Here is a 19,848-nt window from a genome sequence, read left to right on the forward strand (position 1 = left end):
TGTGTTTTGGAGGTCATATATCAAATTACAGCACATACACAGAAGACTCACAAAACTTAATTGTCACTTTCAAAGTGTTGTAAAAATGACAACACAAGCACTAACACACTTGTTCTATTATTCACTTATAAGCTGTTACTACTTGTGGGAATTCATGACTTTAAAAAAAAGTGTAATGTGATCCTTACAGCATGATAACTGCCCACGTGACCTCTCACAAAGAAAAAAGTGTAATGTGATTCTTACAGCATGATAACTGCCCACGTGACCTCTCACAAAGAAAAAAGTGTAATGTGATTCTTACAGCATGATAACTGCCCACGTGACCTCTCACAAAGAAAAAAGTGTGGACGATAAATCACTTGCTACAGGTGAATTTTATCAGACACTATAGCGACTATTAATGGTCTAGCTAAAGTTGGAAGGACATTGTACAGAAACAAGTTATATGGCACACGGCTAGTCGACTATGGTTCAACCACGACTTTACTTTGGACTGACCACATGATGGTTCAACCACAGCTTTACTTTGGACTGACCACATGATGGTTCAACCATGTCTTTTCTTTTGACTGACCACACTAATGATGATGGTTCAACCACGTCTTTACTTTGGACTGACCACATGATGGTTCATTACCACGTCTTTACTTTGGACTGACCACATTATGTTTCAACCACGTCTTTACTTTGAACTGACCACATGATGATTTAACCACGTCTTTACTTTGGACTGACCACATGATGGTTCAACCACGTCTTTACTTTGGACTGACCACATTATGTTTCAACCACGTCTTTACTTTGGACTGACCACATTATGTTTCAACCACGTCTTTACTTTGGACTGACCACATTATGTTTCAACCATGTCTTTACTTTGGACTGACCACATTATGTTTCAACCACGTCTTTACTTTGGACTGACCACACTATGGTTCAACCAAGGCGTTACTTTGGACTGACCACACTATGGTTCAACCATTACTTTACTTTGGACTGACCACACTATGGTTCAACCACAGCTTTACTTCGGACTGACCACACTATGGTTCAACCAAGGCGTTACTTTGGACTGACCATTCATAGTTCAACCATGGCTTTACTTTGGACTGACCACACTATGGTTCAACCATGGCTTTACTTTGGACTGACCGTACTATGGTTCAACCACAGCTTTACTTTGGACTGATGGTACTATGGTTCAACCACAGCTTTACTTTGGACTGACCACACATAGTTCAACCACAGCTTTACTTTGGACTGACCGCACTATATTTCAACTAAGGCGTTACTTTGGACTGACCACACATAGTTCAACCACAGCTTTACTTTGGACTGACCACACTATATGTCAACCACAGCTTTACTTTGGACTGACCGCACTATGGTTCAACCACGTCTTTACTTTGGCCTGACCACACTATGATTTAACCATGTCTTTACTTTGGACTGACCATACTATGGTTCAACCACGTCATTACTTTGGCCTGACCACCACGTCATTACTTTGGCCTGACCACACTATGATTTAACCATGTCTTTACTTTGGACTGACCACGGCAACTAGACTTCATGTATGCATGCTGTGTGCACCATTTGAAAGCACAGTGGTGATTAGCTGCTGTTCTTCTGCATACACAATCACATTAGATGGAACAGCCTGACTACAGTAAATAGTTGATGACAGAATTCGTTCTACCACAGTGGACTTTGGTATCAAAGTCTGTATTAAGGAAAGGAAAATAATATATCTAGTTAGTAATATGATGAAGTCATTTACAGTTAAAAGGATAAAATTTCAATTGGCACATTAATAACATTGTAATGATAATTTCTTGATATTGAAACATTTTTACACATCTGACAGCATAATTGATGTAACTTTCCTTATCACGCAAGAGGATAAGCATTTCCTAGAAAGGTTTGAAATCTTAACGAGCCGTTTTCTTATTTAACAATGACACATCCGAATTAACACTATTCCTTGATACAGATGGGAATACCAGAATTCCTTACGGATTGATAATTCCTTATGTTTGTACCTTCGTCACACTGAAACTGTCTTTTCTTTCATCCTTTTTCTACCTGATGTAGAGAGGCTGTTGCTGCTGAACAGAGTTCATCATAGCTTCCTATATTTTGCTCTAATTATTGAAAAGACCTTCCCTGACACTGGAACTATAGTAATCCAAAAGTTTCATACTGTAGAATTTTTCCAAACATCTCTTATGTTTTATGTTGAAATATTCAATTGATTATTAAGCCATAAATTAACTTAACTCATTTGAAAATTATATCTGAGTGTCCATTAGTTACTTATTATTAGTATGGAGTCAAACTCATCTCAGATCTTATTGATATAAATAAGGCTGCATACAAACTTTCATGAAAATCTGTTGATATTTACACAAGCTAAGGTGTGCACAAGAAAAGTTGATGCATGACGACAGACATAAGGCCATTGCTATAAAAATACGATGTACATCTTTTAAGGGTTATTGCGAGTTTGAATGTTTCCTGAATAACCTGTTTTCTGCTGATGGTGTCAGCCATTGCACACGGCAATACCCCTTAATCAGTCCTATTATAGATTTGGACTGAACTCAATAAAACATGTACCGGTCTAATAGTATCATTCTATACTAATTGTAGCATTCGAAGACATTAGAATTGCCTGAACTTTCTATAATGTATCTCATTAACATGTTTTTGAGGTAAAATTGATAGAAAGAAGATAGAAGTGTTTGTCTTTTGTTGTTAAGCCACAGTGTATGCCTTATATTAATTACCCTGGTAATCACCTCACAATCAGTGATTTTATGGAACTTGTTGAAGGTTCAATTATTCTTATTTTCCCATCATGTTTAAAAATAGAAAAGCCAGGATTACAAAGTTCATCTCTCCTACATAATAGTAGCTGAATCAATATTTTTGTGTGACAGGGAATTCCCCATTCATGACCTGTCACAACAATATTTTTTGGTGACAGGGGATTCCCCATTCATAACCTGTCACAACAATATTTTTGGGTGACAGGGAATTCCCCATTCATGACCTGTCACAACAATATTGTTGGGTGACAGGGGATTCCCCATTCATGACCTGTCACAACAATATTTTTGTGTGACAGGGAATTCCCCATTCATGACCTGTCACAACAATATTTTTGTGTTACAGGGGATTCCCCATTCATGACCTGTCACAACAATATTTTCGGGTGACAGGGAATTCCCCATTCATGACCTGTCACAACAATATTTTTTGGTGACAGGGGATTCCCCATTCATGACCTGTCACAACAATATTTTTGTGTGACAAGGAATTCCCCATTCATGACCTGTCACAACAATATTTTTGTGTGACAAGGAATTCCCCATTCATGACCTGTCACAACAATATTTTTTGGTGACAGGGAATTCCCCATTCATGACCTGTCACAACAATATTTTTGGGTGACAGGGAATTCCCCATTCATGACCTGTCACAACAATATTTTTGGGTGACAGGGAATTCCCCATTCATGACCCGTCACAACAATATTGTTGGGTGACAGGGAATTCCCCATTCATGACCTGTCACAACAATATTTTTGGGTGACAGGGAATTCCCCATTCATGACCCGTCACAACAATATTTTCGGGTGACAGGGAATTCCCCATTCATGACCTGTCACAACAATATTTTTGTGTGACAAGGAATTCCCCATTCATGACCTGTCACAACAATATTTTTGGGTGACAGGGAATTCCCCATTCATGACCTGTCACAACAATATTTTTGGGTGACAGGGAATTCCCCATTCATGACCCGTCACAACAATATTTTTGGGTGACAGGGAATTCCCCATTCATGACCTGTCACAACAATATTTTCGGGTGACAGGGAATTCCCCATTCATGACCTGTCACAACAATATTTTTGGGTGACAGGGGATTCCCCATTCATGACCCGTCACAACAATATTTTCGGGTGACAGGGAATTCCCCATTCATGACCTGTCACAACAATATTTTTGTGTGACAGGGAATTCCCCATTCATAACCCATCACAACAATATTTTCGGGTGACAGGGAATTCCCCATTCATGACCCGACACAACAATATTTTTGTGTGACAAGGAATTCCCCATTCATGACCTGTCACAACAATATTTTTGTGTGACAAGGAATTCCCCATTCATGACCCGTCACAACAATATTTTTGTGTGACAAGGAATTCCCCATTCATGACCTGTCACAACAATATTTTTGTGTGACAAGGAATTCCCCATTCATGACCCGTCACAACAATATTTTTGTGTGACAAGGAATTCCCCATTCATGACCCGTCACAACAATATTTTTGGGTGACAGGGAATTCCCCATTCATGACCTGTCACAACAATATTTTTGTGTGACAAGGAATTCCCCATTCATGACCTGTCACAACAATATTTTTGTGTGACAGGGAATTCCCCATTCATGACCTGTCACAACAATATTTTTGTGTGACAGGGAATTCCCCATTCATGACCCGTCACAACAATATTTTTGTGTGACAAGGAATTCCCCATTCATGACCTGTCACAACAATATTTTTTGGGTGACAAGGAATTCCCCATTCATGACCTGTCACAACAATATTTTTGGGTGACAGGGAATTCCCCATTCATGACCCGTCACAACAATATTTTTGTGTGACAGGGAATTCCCCATTCATGACCCGTCACAACAATATTTTTGGGTGACAGGGAATTCCCCATTCATGACCTGTCACAACAATATTTTTGTGTGACAGGGAATTCCCCATTCATGACCTGTCACAACAATATTTTTGTGTGACAGGGAATTCCCCATTCATGACCTGTCACAACAATATTTTTGTGTGACAGGGAATTCCCCATTCATGACCTGTCACAACAATATTGTTGGGTGACAGGGAATTCCCCATTCATGACCCGTCACAACAATATTTTTGGGTGACAGGGAATTCCCCATTCATGACCCGTCACAACAATATTTTTGTGTGACAGGGAATTCCCCATTCATGACCTGTCACAACCATGTTTTTGGGTGACAAGGAATTCCCCATTCATGACCTGTCACAACCATGTTTTTGGGTGACAGGGAATTCCCCATTCATGACCTGTCACAACAATATTTTTTGGTGACAGGGGATTCCCCATTCATGACCTGTCACAACAATATTTTTGGGTGACAGGGAATTCCCCATTCATGACCCGTCACAACAATATTTTTTGGTGACAGGGAATTCCCCATTCATGACCCGTCACAACCATGTTTTTGTGTGACAGGGGATTCCCCATTCATGACCCGTCACAACAATATTTTTGTGTGACAGGGGATTCCCCATTCATGACCTGTCACAACAATATTTTTGTGTGACAGGGGATTCCCCATTCATGACCTGTCACAACCATGTTTTTGGGTGACAAGGAATTCCCCATTCATGACCTGTCACAACAATATTTTTGGGTGACAGGGGATTCCCCATTCATGACCTGTCACAACAATATTTTTTGGTGACAGGGGATTCCCCATTCATAACCCGTCACAACAATATTTTTGGGTGACAGGGGATTCCCCATTCATGACCCGTCACAACAATATTTTTGGGTGACAGGGGATTCCCCATTCATAACCCGTCACAATATTTTTGTGTGACAGGGAATTCCCCATTCATAACCTGTCACAATATTTTTGGGTGACAGGGAATTCCCCATTCATGACCCGTCACAATGTTTTTGGGTGACATAGGATTCTCCATTCATAACCCGTCACAATATTTTTGTGTGACAGGGAATTCCCCATTCATAACCTGTCTCAATATTTTTGGGTGACAGGGAATTCCCCATTCATGACCCGTCACAATATTTTTGGGTGACAGAGGATTCTCCATTCATGACTGTCACAATACAATGGCTAGATCTTTCTTGTGTTACAACTTCTCTCATATATCACTTCAGTTAATGTCCCTTTGTAATTATTCTGTCTCAAACATCAAAATATGAATAAGCATTCCATTATTTACCCTCTAATCACTTTTCTAATCTAAGTTAATTGGATAGACACCACTGATTCTGAAGGATTTCAATTCCACACAAAATGATGCCAGGGAAGATGGGTTGGCTGGTATAATTGTTGTTCAATAAGTTCCCTACAAGTATCACTTTGTCCATCATTGTATAATGAATAACACTATAAGTTTTAGGATTGTGAATTGTTTTCGTTGATTTTTGTACCAGTGTACATGTATATCTATGTATAGATAATTGGTCATACCACGGTATTAAACAAGGGGCTACCAATGAGATCAATGATTTTGTAGTCGGTTCAGTTTTCCAACCCAGTTTCCAAATAATACCTGCCTTGAATTATCTGACAGCGCGAAGTTAACCAGAATTGATCATTCCTCCCTTCAGCAGATATTTAGTGGCTCAGGCTCATGAACACAGAAGTAGGAACGACCAGTGTTGGAGTGCAAGCAATGGTGTTATAGGGGTCATATCTACATGGGTATGCGCCTCTTTAAGCAAACAAAGCACTAAGTAAAATGTCCGCACTTCCTTAGATACCATGACTAGAACATAATGTAATCATAGGACGGATGGGTATCTTGGAAATTATTTCTGATTAAGGAAACTTCTATGATTTTTTTTTTCAAATCTCAACTTGAAGATTTTAACTTGCATTGTCAACTTTAAGGAGATTATATCATTGTTATTACATAATACACATGAATTGTCAGCTAATGACATCACAATACGTGTTTACAATTTATTCATGTTGATGCTGTTGCAGAAAATCTATTAGGAGCATCATTCATGATTTACTGGTGTTTTGAAGCCCCCATGTGACAGATCCTTTCTTAGACCAGTGTTGGGTGTGTGACTAGTGGACCAAATAATCCTCATACATCAACCTATCATCTTCCTATTAGCCGAAGACCCAATGTCTGCATGAATGACCAAGTTCAGCCTGATTATTCAACTTCCTCATCACGCTGTATCATAGACAGTTCAATGAACCATTTCCTTGTGGAGGACAAAACAGATTGTACCACATTCCAATAACTTCTACGATATTGAGCCAAGTCAGACATCTGAGTATATTTGTATGGGGAAAAACATTAATTTTTTGTCCTCCTGTGAAAACATGCGAATTCACTGCTGTGAATTGATTGGTCAGAATAATGACATTAGTAGAATTCTGTATCACCAGCTCAACAAATTGACAAGAAAGTTCCCGTCAGGCTGTCCTTTATTAAATTTTATTGATTCTACGTTTTCTTCTGTTCAATCACACATCAACCTCAATGCACAAAGAAGGCATAAAAACATAATATTGCAAGGTTGTCATCTAACTCTACATAAAAACATAATATTGTAAGATTGTCATCTAACTCTACATAAAAACATAATATTGTAAGGTTGTCATCTAACTACATGAAAACATAATATCGTAAGGTTGTCATCTAACTCTACATAAAAACATAATATCGTAAGGTTGTCATCTAACTCTACATAAAAACATAATATTGTAAGGTTGTCATCTAACTCTACATAAAAACATAATATCGTAAGGTTGTCATCTAACTCTACATAAAAACATAATATTGTAAGGTTGTCATCTAACTCTACATAAAAACATAATATTGCAAGGTTGTCATCTAACTCTACATAAAAACATAATATTGTAAGGTTGTCATCTAACTCTACATAAAAACATAATATTGTAAGGTTGTCATCTAACTCTACATAAAAACATAATATTGTAAGGTTGTCATCTAACTCTACATAAAAACATAATATTGTAAGGTTGTCATCTAACTCTACATAAAAACATAATATTGCAAGGTTGTCATCTAACTACATAAAAACATAATATTGTAAGGTTGTCATCTAACTCTACATAAAAACATAATATTGTAAGGTTGTCATCTAACTACATAAAAACATAATATTGTAAGGTTGTCATCTAACTCTACATAAAAACATAATATCGTAAGGTTGTCATCTAACTCTACATAAAAACATAATATTGCAAGGTTGTCATCTAACTCTACATAAAAACATTTGTATTTCCAAAAAATACTCTGGACTAAATAACATTGGAAATGAGCTTACACTAAAACAATGATTTTTGACTGACATTGTGTTGTTAGCAAATTACTAAATAACGAATGTAACTACAAATTGAACAAATGGAGATGTGTTAAATAACATATATCCTAATTACACCATGAAGATATGGACTTAAGAGTAGCTTTATTGAACGACCCTATTTTTCTGAATATCATTCGGCACTATACACATGTATAAAGCATTTTACTGGATCCATTGATGGACTCTACTATAACCGCCTCCCTTTATACATCACTCACTTATGTTGTAATACTGAAGACAAAGTATCTCTTATACCACAAATTAATGTCTTATCAAGGCATAACTTGAAAAATTAAAGGAATAATAGTTGTTTTTTTTTAATGAAATTAATTGAGAATTTGAGGGACTCATGCAGGACTTCCTAAGAAGAATGATACTAAACATCAAATGTCAAAATACAAGATGGTCTCCTGTTGACAATTTTGACTTTGTGACAAATCCCAAAGCTGACTATGCACAACTATAAAAAATTCTAGTACTGACCAACGTAATTTAGATTCAACAAAATAGTGATGACAACTTCAGCAGTTAGAACCAAGATAGCCATGCTTCTTTTGCAATTACCATTTTATTTATCTTATAAGCTTCAAAATTGAACATACACAACGCGGCATCAAGTGAAACAAACATACAATATTTGTGATGAAGTTCAATACTTCTGTGAAATTGCATGAAATGACCAACTGTCCACTACATAATGTTTATTTGATCAATTCAAATATACACATGCACAATGAATCACTAGTTAAAGAGAATTTAAACATGGAACAAGAGGCCAAGAGGGCCTGCATCTCTCACCTGGATATTTCAGTAATTATGGCAAAATACTTTACAAATATTTTCCTACTTCTGAACTGCCTCTCCCAACAATTGTTCAAACTACAGGTGGACCAAATCCTGTCAGATCAGCAAGGGCCCTGTATTGTGGCAATATATCTCCCATAGTCATCAAAAAGACAGCTGCCCATATAGCTGAATTTGACATTTGGAAAATCACAAGAAATTGAGAATGTATAGTCAGTGTCTTAAAATATAAGCTGTATTTTGGCGAGGGTAAAGAAAGACAAAAGTGACGAGCCTTTGCTAGCCACTTTTGTTTTTCTGTCCCGAGCCAAAGATACAGCTTATATTTTAAGACACTGACCATGTATTCTATTTATGATGCAACAGTCATCAAAAATAAGCATTTTTAAGTGAAAACGTATCAACAATGCCCCAAATATGTTTGGCTTTTAAATGTTGTTTCACTTGGAAGTAGGTTAGTCGAATTGATGCACGTGCTAAGATTCTAAAATAAAGCTGTTTTCCGTCACTGCCGTATACAGCAAAACTATATATGGTGGGTGTATTCCGACAATGTGGTGGCAGTTACAGGATAAAGCAAGATACATGTATACATTTAACATTTTACTATGATGTGCCTCTTGTTTGCTTCAATATTTGCTGGGCTAACAGAAATGCAAATACTGGTGCAATCTTCATTTGTTTGTTTTGATTTGTTTTTGTCTTTATATATACCTTCCCCACCAAGAGCCAGGGTCATAGTCAGATTTATTTTGTCCTTGCACTTTGGACCTAAATGATCTTGACCTTTAATCCATTAAGGGGCTGCTCAATTGGTTAGAGTGTTGGCCATATAACCTCAGCCTTCCTACCCATGGCAGTGTTTGTTACTATGGATGGGTGGCCACGGTGGCCGAGTGATTAAGGTGTCCCGACACTTTATCACTAGCCCTCCACCTCTGGGTTGCGAGTTCGAAACTTACGTGGGGCAGTTGCCAGGTACTGACCGTAGGCCATTGTATTTTCTCTGGGTACTCCGGCTTTCCTCCACCTCCAAAACCTTAAATGACCCTGGCTGAATAGGACGTTAAACAAAAACAAACCATTAAGCTATGGATGGCATGAACAGGCCTCCCCAGGTATGTTGTACAGTGAGGTAGTCATTATGTACTACAAGGAGTCCCTCCCTCAACATAACACTAGCTGTTCATGGGGTGATAAACCAAACAAACAAACTATAATCCAGTGACATTGATCATTCGTCAGTCGACTTTTCTTTTGATTCAGACCAATTTTGCTTGATAATGTCATCATCATCACAAAATGGTTTATCAGCAAAAAATACTAAACTTGACATTAGCCTTAAACCTTTGGACCTGTGACCTTGGCCTTTGGTCAGTTGACTCCTTGTTTAGTTCTGACAAGCTTTCTTCATAATAGGATAACAAAATGTTCATCAGTAAAAAGATATATTTGCCAAAAAAAGTTCATCAGTGAAAATATCCCAAATTGGACCTTGACTGTCAGTTGACTCCTTGTTCAAATCCAACTAACATTGCTTCACAGTGTCATAACAAAATGTTTATCAATGAAATGATACTAAATTTGACCTTGACATTTGACTAAATGACCTTTGGTGGCTGACAAATTAAAAAAGACAAACAAACAAAAATCAAAATTAGAAATGAAAATCAATAATTACCAGGTTAGGTTACCTGATGAAGTCAGTACAGATGAAAGGATTAACTTCAATGACACTTGAAGTTAAGAAAAATAACAAAAAAAAAAAGAAAAAAAAAAGATAATTTCTTGATTTCAAGAAAACCATTTGCTGGAAAAGTTGAAAGTCTCCAGTAGCTGCAACCTAGCTTATACAAAATAAAGAATCTAAATATACTATATCTTGTCTTTTGATTTCTTGTCACTCAGGACTTATTACACCTGAGTTTTGCTTGGAAGTAATAAATCCTTTAATGTTACTTGAAAACCATGCAATAACCTATACTCATTTTTAAATAGTTTACAAGAAAGTTGATCGTTATAAAGATATGATGGAGAGGTCTTGATCTCAATTATCAGTGTGTTAACTGTGCCACACACTGGGATGAGACATTTTACTTATCCATTGAGGAAGAACACACCTGCATGACGATTGTTGTCAGGTAGTTACTAGATATGTCAAACAGTAATTTAATATATCCATGCTATTTCTATGAGAACATCAACTGTAATTTCATCTAGATCAGAAATCCATCTGTCACAGCTACCAATTTACCATCCTACACCTGCAAATGAAAACTTATAGATACCTAATCCATAGACTACTTAACAATAAAGTTTATACACTGTATTCCCTATTCCCAAACAGAGAAAGTGAAGAATTTCTATTGACATATAGCTTCTGTCAAAATGAATCTCTCTTTTTTACAACAAGTTGTCCAAAAATGTATTAAACATCCATAAATACTGTGCACCAATATACTAAACATTTCTAATAGCTTTGCACCAAGTTTCATAACTACTGTTAATATTTTTAACAAGAGGCCCATAGGCCTAACAATCATCTGACAAACACTTACAGCAGAGACACACCTCTCAATCCAGCATCATTACCATAAATTGTCTTTTTTGCAGACAGTCATGTTTCAGATCAAATTTGGTTTTTATCCATTTCGCTTAAAGAAGGAGTGGCATCTTAAAGCAAAATTTCAGCCAAGCTAGCTCCCATTTTAGGCCCCAGCCCCTCTGTCCCCAGGTGTCGGACCGGCCTCATTTATATCAAATTTGATCGCCCTCCCCTAATGATGCTTCAAATCAAATTTGGTAGTAATCCACCTTGGGGTTTAGAAGGAGTAGCGTTTTGAAATAAAAAGTCTTACACACAGTAAGATTTTTATAATAGTGTTTCCTCTAAGTGAGATGACCAGTCACCTCTAATGAGATAACCAGTCACCTCTAAGTGAGATAACCAGTCACCTCTAAGTGAGATAACCAGTCACCTCTAAGTGAGATAACCAGTCACCTCTAAGTGAGATAACCAGTCACCTCTAAGTGAGATAACCAGTCACCTCTAAGTGAGATGACCAGTCACCGGTAAGTGAGATGACCAGTCACCGGTAAGTGAGATAACCAGTCACCTCTAAGTGAGATAACCAGTCACCTCTAAGTGAGATGACCAGTCACCTCTAAGTGAGATGACCAGTCACCTCTAAGTGAGATGACCAGTCACCTCTAAGTGAGATGACCAGTCACCTCTAAGTGAGATGACCAGTCACCTCTAAGTGAGATGACCAGTCACCTCTAAGTGAGATAACCAGTCACCTCTAAGTGAGATAACCAGTCACCGGTAAGTGAGATAACCAGTCACCTCTAAGTGAGATAACCAGTCACCTCTAAGTGAGATAACCAGTCACCTCTAAGTGAGATAACCAGTCACCTCTAAGTGAGATGACCAGTCACCTCTAAGTGAGATGACCAGTCACCTCTAAGTGAGATAACCAGTCACCTCTAAGTGAGATAACCAGTCACCTCTAAGTGAGATACCAGTCACCTCTAAGTGAGATAACCAGTCACCTCTAAGTGAGATAACCAGTCACCTCTAAGTGAGATAACCAGTCACCTCTAAGTGAGATAACCAGTCACCTCTAAGTGAGATAACCAGTCACCTCTAAGTGAGATGACCAGTCACCTCTAAGTGAGATAACCAGTCACCTCTAAGTGAGATAACCAGTCACCTCTAAGTGAGATAACCAGTCACCTCTAAGTGAGATGACCAGTCACCTCTAAGTGAGATGACCAGTCACCTCTAAGTGAGATAACCAGTCACCTCTAAGTGAGATAACCAGTCACCTCTAAGTGAGATGACCAGTCACCTCTAAGTGAGATCACCAGTCACCTCTAAGTGAGATAACCAGTCACCTCTAAGTGAGATAACCAGTCACCTCTAAGTGAGATAACCAGTCACCTCTAAGTGAGATGACCAGTCACCTCTAAGTGAGATGACCAGTCACCTCTAAGTGAGATAACCAGTCACCTCTAAGTGAGATAACCAGTCACCTCTAAGTGAGATGACCAGTCACCTCTAAGTGAGATAACCAGTCACCTCTAAGTGAGATGACCAGTCACCTCTAAGTGAGATAACCAGTCACCTCTAAGTGAGATGACCAGTCACCTCTAAGTGAGATGACCAGTCACCTCTAAGTGAGATGACCAGTCACCTCTAAGTGAGATGACCAGTCACCTCTAAGTGAGATGACCAGTCACCGGTAAGTGAGATGACCAGTCACCTCTAAGTGAGATGACCAGTCACCTCTAAGTGAGATGACCAGTCACCTCTAAGTGAGATCACCAGTCACCTGCTAAGTGAGATGACCAGTCACCTCTAAGTGAGATGACCAGTCACCTCTAAGTGAGATCACCAGTCACCTCTAAGTGAGATAACCAGTCACCTCTAAGTGAGATAACCAGTCACCTCTAAGTGAGATGACCAGTCACCTCTAAGTGAGATGACCAGTCACCTCTAAGTGAGATGACCAGTCACCTCTAAGTGAGATAACCAGTCACCTCTAAGTGAGATAACCAGTCACCTCTAAGTGAGATGACCAGTCACCTCTAAGTGAGATGACCAGTCACCTCTAAGTGAGATGACCAGTCACCTCTAAGTGAGATGACCAGTCACCTCTAAGTGAGATGACCAGTCACCTCTAAGTGAGATGACCAGTCACCTCTAAGTGAGATGACCAGTCACCTCTAAGTGAGATGACCAGTCACCTCTAAGTGAGATGACCAGTCACCTCTAAGTGAGATGACCAGTCACCTCTAAGTGAGATGACCAGTCACCTCTAAGTGAGATGACCAGTCACCTCTAAGTGAGATGACCAGTCACCTCTAAGTGAGATGACCAGTCACCTCTAAGTGAGATAACCAGTCACCTCTAAGTGAGACGACCAGTCACCTCTAAGTGAGACGACCAGTCACCTCTAAGTGAGATGACCAGTCACCTCTAAGTGAGATGACCAGTCACCTCTAAGTGAGATGACCAGTCACCTCTAAGTGAGATGACCAGTCACCTCTAAGTGAGATAACCAGTCACCTCTAAGTGAGATAACCAGTCACCTCTAAGTGAGATGACCAGTCACCTCTAAGTGAGATGACCAGTCACCTCTAAGTGAGATGACCAGTCACCTCTAAGTGAGATGACCAGTCACCTCTAAGTGAGATGACCAGTCACCTCTAAGTGAGATGACCAGTCACCTCTAAGTGAGATGACCAGTCACCTCTAAGTGAGATCACCAGTCACCTCTAAGTGAGATAACCAGTCACCTCTAAGTGAGATAACCTGAGTCACCTCTAAGTGAGATAACCAGTCACTGGTAAGTGAGATAACCAGTCACCGGTAAGTGAGATGACCAGTCACCTCTAAGTGAGATAACCAGTCACCTCTAAGTGAGATGACCAGTCACCTCTAAGTGAGATAACCAGTCACCTCTAAGTGAGATAACCAGTCACCTCTAAGTGAGATAACCAGTCACCTCTAAGTGAGATCACCAGTCACCTCTAAGTGAGATGACCAGTCACCTCTAAGTGAGATGACCAGTCACCTCTAAGTGAGATGACCAGTCACCTCTAAGTGAGATGACCAGTCACCTCTAAGTGAGATGACCAGTCACCTCTAAGTGAGATAACCAGTCACCTCTAAGTGAGATGACCAGTCACCTCTAAGTGAGATCACCAGTCACCTCTAAGTGAGATCACCAGTCACCTCTAAGTGAGATGACCAGTCACCTCTAAGTGAGATAACCTGAGTCACCTCTAAGTGAGATAACCAGTCACTGGTAAGTGAGATAACCAGTCACCGGTAAGTGAGATGACCAGTCACCTCTAAGTGAGATAACCAGTCACCTCTAAGTGAGATAACCAGTCACCGGTAAGTGAGATGACCAGTCACCTCTAAGTGAGATGACCAGTCACCGGTAAGTGAGATAACCAGTAACCGGTAAGTGAGATAACCAGTCACCTCTAAGTGAGATGACCAGTCACCTCTAAGTGAGATAACCTGAGTCACCTCTAAGTGAGATAACCAGTCACCTCTAAGTGAGATAACCTGAGTCACCTCTAAGTGAGATAACCAGTCACTGGTAAGTGAGATAACCAGTCACCGGTAAGTGAGATGACCAGTCACCTCTAAGTGAGATAACCAGTCACCTCTAAGTGAGATAACCAGTCACCGGTAAGTGAGATGACCAGTCACCTCTAAGTGAGATAACCAGTCACCGGTAAGTGAGATAACCAGTAACCGGTAAGTGAGATAACCAGTCACCTCTAAGTGAAATAACCAGTCACCTCTAAGTGAGATAACCAGTCACCAGTGTGACAAAATGAATTGTTGGTGCATTTGTAAAATAATCTAAAATCCAAGTTGATCTTTTTCAACAATTTGTTATTGGTGTCTATATTTTATGGAATTAATAACTTCACTACTTGTAGATCATGTCAAAAAGATGACGATGTGTCCATTTGAGAATTACATGATTCTAAAAGAATTACATACACAGTCAGTGGCTTTCTGAAATCACAAATCTCAACTCAACATGTACCCCTGACACGTACAGCCCGACTAAACAGATTGGCTAAAAGTAACACATAATTGAAGTAAAGTATAATGTTGTATTCCCACAACACCATTGAGAATGTACTTACTGGCTTCGGACGACTCTCTCGCAGGAAAGTCTTGAGGTCTCCCCCTTCAAGAAGCTCTATGATGATGTAGCGTGGATGGTTTTCAAAACACACTCCAAGCAACTTAACGATATTAGGATGACTGAATTTGCTGAAAATCCACAAATACATACAAAAATTAAGATAGACTGTGACATAAACACTCAATGATGAGTCCCCATTTCTTATCCCTTAATGCTTGCCCTTAGGAGCGAGGAACTCTCGTATTTTGTTAATTGTTATGTAAGAAAATTGAGTAGTGAGAAATAAATGAGGCAGTACATTGGGAAACATGCCCATGATTCTGCTTCAACGGGAAAAAACAAACTCTAATCAAAATTCAAAACATGTCAAAATTTACATATATTTTTCTATAGCATTTCCTATTTGATCCCATGACTTGAATTTGAGGTCTTGAATGCCCCAGCATGCTAAATGCCCAGTATCAGGTCTCTGGACCTCTTGCAGTGAAGATTTTTAGCACATTTAACCCCTGTGACATTGAATGAAGGTCAATGTCATTCATTTCAACAATCATGATAGTCCTTCACCCAAGCATGCTACAGGCCCAATATCAGGGCTCTGGAACTCTTGCTTAATTAAAAGTTGTTTTAAGATTTTAGCATATTTAACCCCTGTGACCTTGAATAAAGGTTAAGGTCATTCATTTTAATATTCTTGATAGGCCTTTGCCCCAGCATGCTACAGGCCCAATATCAGGGATCTGAGCCTCTTGCTTAATGAGAGGAAGTTGTTTGAAGATTTTAGAATATTTGACCCCGGTGACCTCGACTGAAAGTCAAGGTTATTCATTTTAACACACTTTGTATCCCTTCATCCAAGTATACTGCAAGGCTAATATCAGGCCTCTGGGCCTCTGGCTTTTTGAGAAGAATTTATATTTATATCAGGGCCCCCAGGGCCAGTTGGTTATAGCAAAGAAGTTGAAAATGTAAATTGTTTACGATGCACAACTGACGCCAGACGCTGCCAGAAAAAAGTCAATATTTGGCACCCTGGGCTAAAATATCACAGTTAAAACATGATACAAACAAAAGAATAATATATATATTCAATATGCCTCCAACTTTTAAAACCTTTTGGTTGGTCAGGTGGCTTTTGATGGTTCAGGGGGTTGTTTTGAAGGGACAAGGGGGTTTTAGCAAGTCAAGGGGTAGTTGGAGTTTGGTTGGTCAGGGTTGCATAATTTAAACTGTCTTCAAAGTACTGTTGTACCTGTTATTAACATGTGATAAAATTGTTGATGGTCCATACCCGTACATATATTTAATTACAATAGTTGATTGGTTGATGATGTACTACGACATACCAGCAGGAAGAGAGTAAGATATATAGGGAGACTTCAGACATACCTCATTATCATTGCCTCCATGAGGAAGTCCATCTCTGATTCTTCAGTACTGTAAAGTGGTAATGTCTGCAGATCCAACAGGTAAACAACACACATTATTAAACATGTCAGGCTGCTTTCCATATCTTTATTAATTTTTTTTTAAATTCTGACAATGTTTTGGCATTGTCACCATTAGCATCTTTAAATCGTTTTTTTTATACAATTAAGATATACAAATCTAATCTATATAATTCTCTTTGATAATTATTGTAGCGTACTTTTTATCCATGTTTCTCATTGGGATTTAAAATAAATCATTACTATTTACTTAAACTTTAATGTAAACCAATGCTGATTATTTGGTCTATGTTCTATCTTTATAAATACTGTTATATACTGTTCGCACCCAAATGCTGTATGCCTACCTTTACAGCCACAGGTAATTCTTCTGTCATGTGTGGGACCCCCGCTAGATAACCTTTGTAAACCTCTCCAAATGCGCCTCTTCCCAGCACCCTGTACAGGAAAATAAACAATATCCAATATGTACCTCTATTCCCAAATGTATGTCGTCCTAGTGCTCTCTGCAATATACATAGTCAAAACCTGCCTTAGTCAGACCACCTTAAGTAAGAGACTCCTCTCATACATATTATACCCTCTCAATATTATTAATTACACAAGTTACCTAAACCTGGATTGAGAGACCACCTATCATATGTGACCTTTTTCATTGCCTTGGAAGGTCACATATGACAGTTAGGTACACCTCACCAACACTATTGCCAAGCTTTGTATCCTGTTGAGAAAAACATGACATACCACATTATAAAAAGACATCCATACTGTGACCATTATGATAGCTCATTTGGTGTAATTGGGGACATATACCTTCAAATGATAATCTTTATTCTAAAGGATTCCGCTGATGTTGAGTTTATTTTAAGGACCTGATCTGATCCAATGTGGCATATGCTCAAGTGAGAAGCCAGTGTGTGTGCCCTACAGCTGCCCTTAGGATCTTCTGACATTGATAGAGATACATAGACTAATGACCAGTATGTAATTCCAGCACAATGTAGAGAATTTGAGGAGCAGTCAAGTAATGACCAGAAACACATCAAAACCTCATCAGAGTCCTTTTGTCCTTCAACTTCTGTAAAACAGGTCAAGATGAACTATATCTATATTGTAACTATCATAGGATGTAATCAATGGAAACATTGTACAGAAGATAATGTTAAGATAATGAATGGAGTGGCTTTGACCAGGATATACCTAGTGAGGCGTAGTTTATGTCTGTTTAATTCAGGGAGGTGCTTTTCTGGGTACTTGGCGCCTACAAAGTCATAGTTGGGGTTGTATTCAGCCATCATTCCAATAGGCGGACCAATACGAGGTTGGAGAGTGCCGTTGTGTGTTGATGCATTAATCGTATATTGACGGTTGGCACGGTGACCTAGCTCCATGGTAATATTGCTCTGCTTCTGTCTCTGGTGTTGACGATCTGTAATTAAAGGAACTCAGAGGCTGATACGTGCCTAACACAAAGAACCAGACGCCTAAACAACATGTTCTGTAAATAATCTAGTCACAACTCTGCAAACGTCTCATTAGAAGCTCCTGAGTTGTCAGCAATGTGTCTAGTAAGTGAAGATCTCCCAGAAGACACTCAGAGTGACCTATTGCTTATGTTACAATTTCTTATTTCATCAGCATTTATGGAATGGAATTGGTTGTTTTTCACTTACGAAGTGATATTGTACAGAACTGTCAATATAATAAGTATATATAACAAGTTTCTAAATATATCCAACATTTTTTTTATTTATTGTTTATTTCAATATCTAAATTCCGGAAAATGAAAAAGGATCCACCACCAAGGGTGTTAGTTTTTAGTAATTTTTGGGACAAGTACTATTACTATCGGACTAACAACTTTAATCATTAAAAGAAAATATCAGTTCGAATTTTTTTTTTAATTGGAATGTACCCTAAGCACTATACTTACACAGACAGACCATGGTTGAGGAAACTACCAGGAGCATGCATGTTGATCCTAATGCTATTATGACAATATATCTTAGTTCTAATCCATCATCTTCTGCTGCCTTCTGCTCACTCTTGTTGCCCTCTGCTAAATAAAAAGGTAATATAATTCTGCATCTTGAATACATAAGACGTGGTTGTTGGGTTTTATATAAAGAACAATACTTGATATTATGACTTATGTTCTCTTGGTTCTTCAAATGTTGTCCACTAAGCTTTGGGTAGGTGTTCCGCTAAAATTTGACTAAGCTTTGGGTAGGTGTTCAGCTAAAATTTGACTAAGCTTTGGGTAGGTGTTCAGTTAAAATTTGACTAAGCTTTGGGTAGGTGTTCCGCTAAAATTTGACTAAGCTTTGGGTAGGTGTTCAGCTAAAATTTGACTAAGCTTTGGGTAGGTGTTCAGCTAAAATTTGACTAAGCTTTGGGTAGGTGTTTAGCTAAGATTGACTAAGCTTTGGGTAGGTGTTTAGCTAAGATTGACTAAGCTTCGGTTAGGTGTTAAGCTAAAATTTGACTAAGCTTTGGGTAGGTGTTTAGCTAAGATTGACTAAGCTTTGGGTAGGTGTTCAGCTAAAATTTGACTAAGCTTTGGGTAGGTGTTTAGCTAAGATTGACTAAGCTTTGGGTAGGTGTTTAGCTAAGATTGACTAAGCTTTGGGTAGGTGTTCAGCTAAAATTTGACTAAGCTTTGGGTAGGTGTTTAGCTAAGATTGACTAAGCTTTGGGTAGGTGTTTAGCTAAGATTGACTAAGCTTCGGTTAGGTGTTCAGCTAAAATT

At 38.7% G+C, this 19,848-nt stretch overlaps 1 protein-coding gene across 1 annotated transcript in view; it reads right to left on the reverse strand.

Moving 5' to 3' along the window:
• The window catches only part of LOC117324316 (ALK tyrosine kinase receptor-like), a 289,372-nt gene that overhangs the window by 18,335 nt on the left and 251,189 nt on the right, over nt 1–19,848 (reverse strand). The window contains 5 exon segments of the mRNA XM_033880102.1: nt 15,650–15,779; nt 17,041–17,105; nt 17,447–17,537; nt 18,300–18,528; nt 19,033–19,158. Coding sequence (XP_033735993.1) covers nt 15,650–15,779; nt 17,041–17,105; nt 17,447–17,537; nt 18,300–18,528; nt 19,033–19,158 — 641 coding nt within the window.

This window comes from Pecten maximus, chromosome 3, assembly GCF_902652985.1.
Source record: "Pecten maximus chromosome 3, xPecMax1.1, whole genome shotgun sequence".
Lineage (NCBI taxonomy): Eukaryota > Metazoa > Mollusca > Bivalvia > Pectinida > Pectinidae > Pecten > Pecten maximus.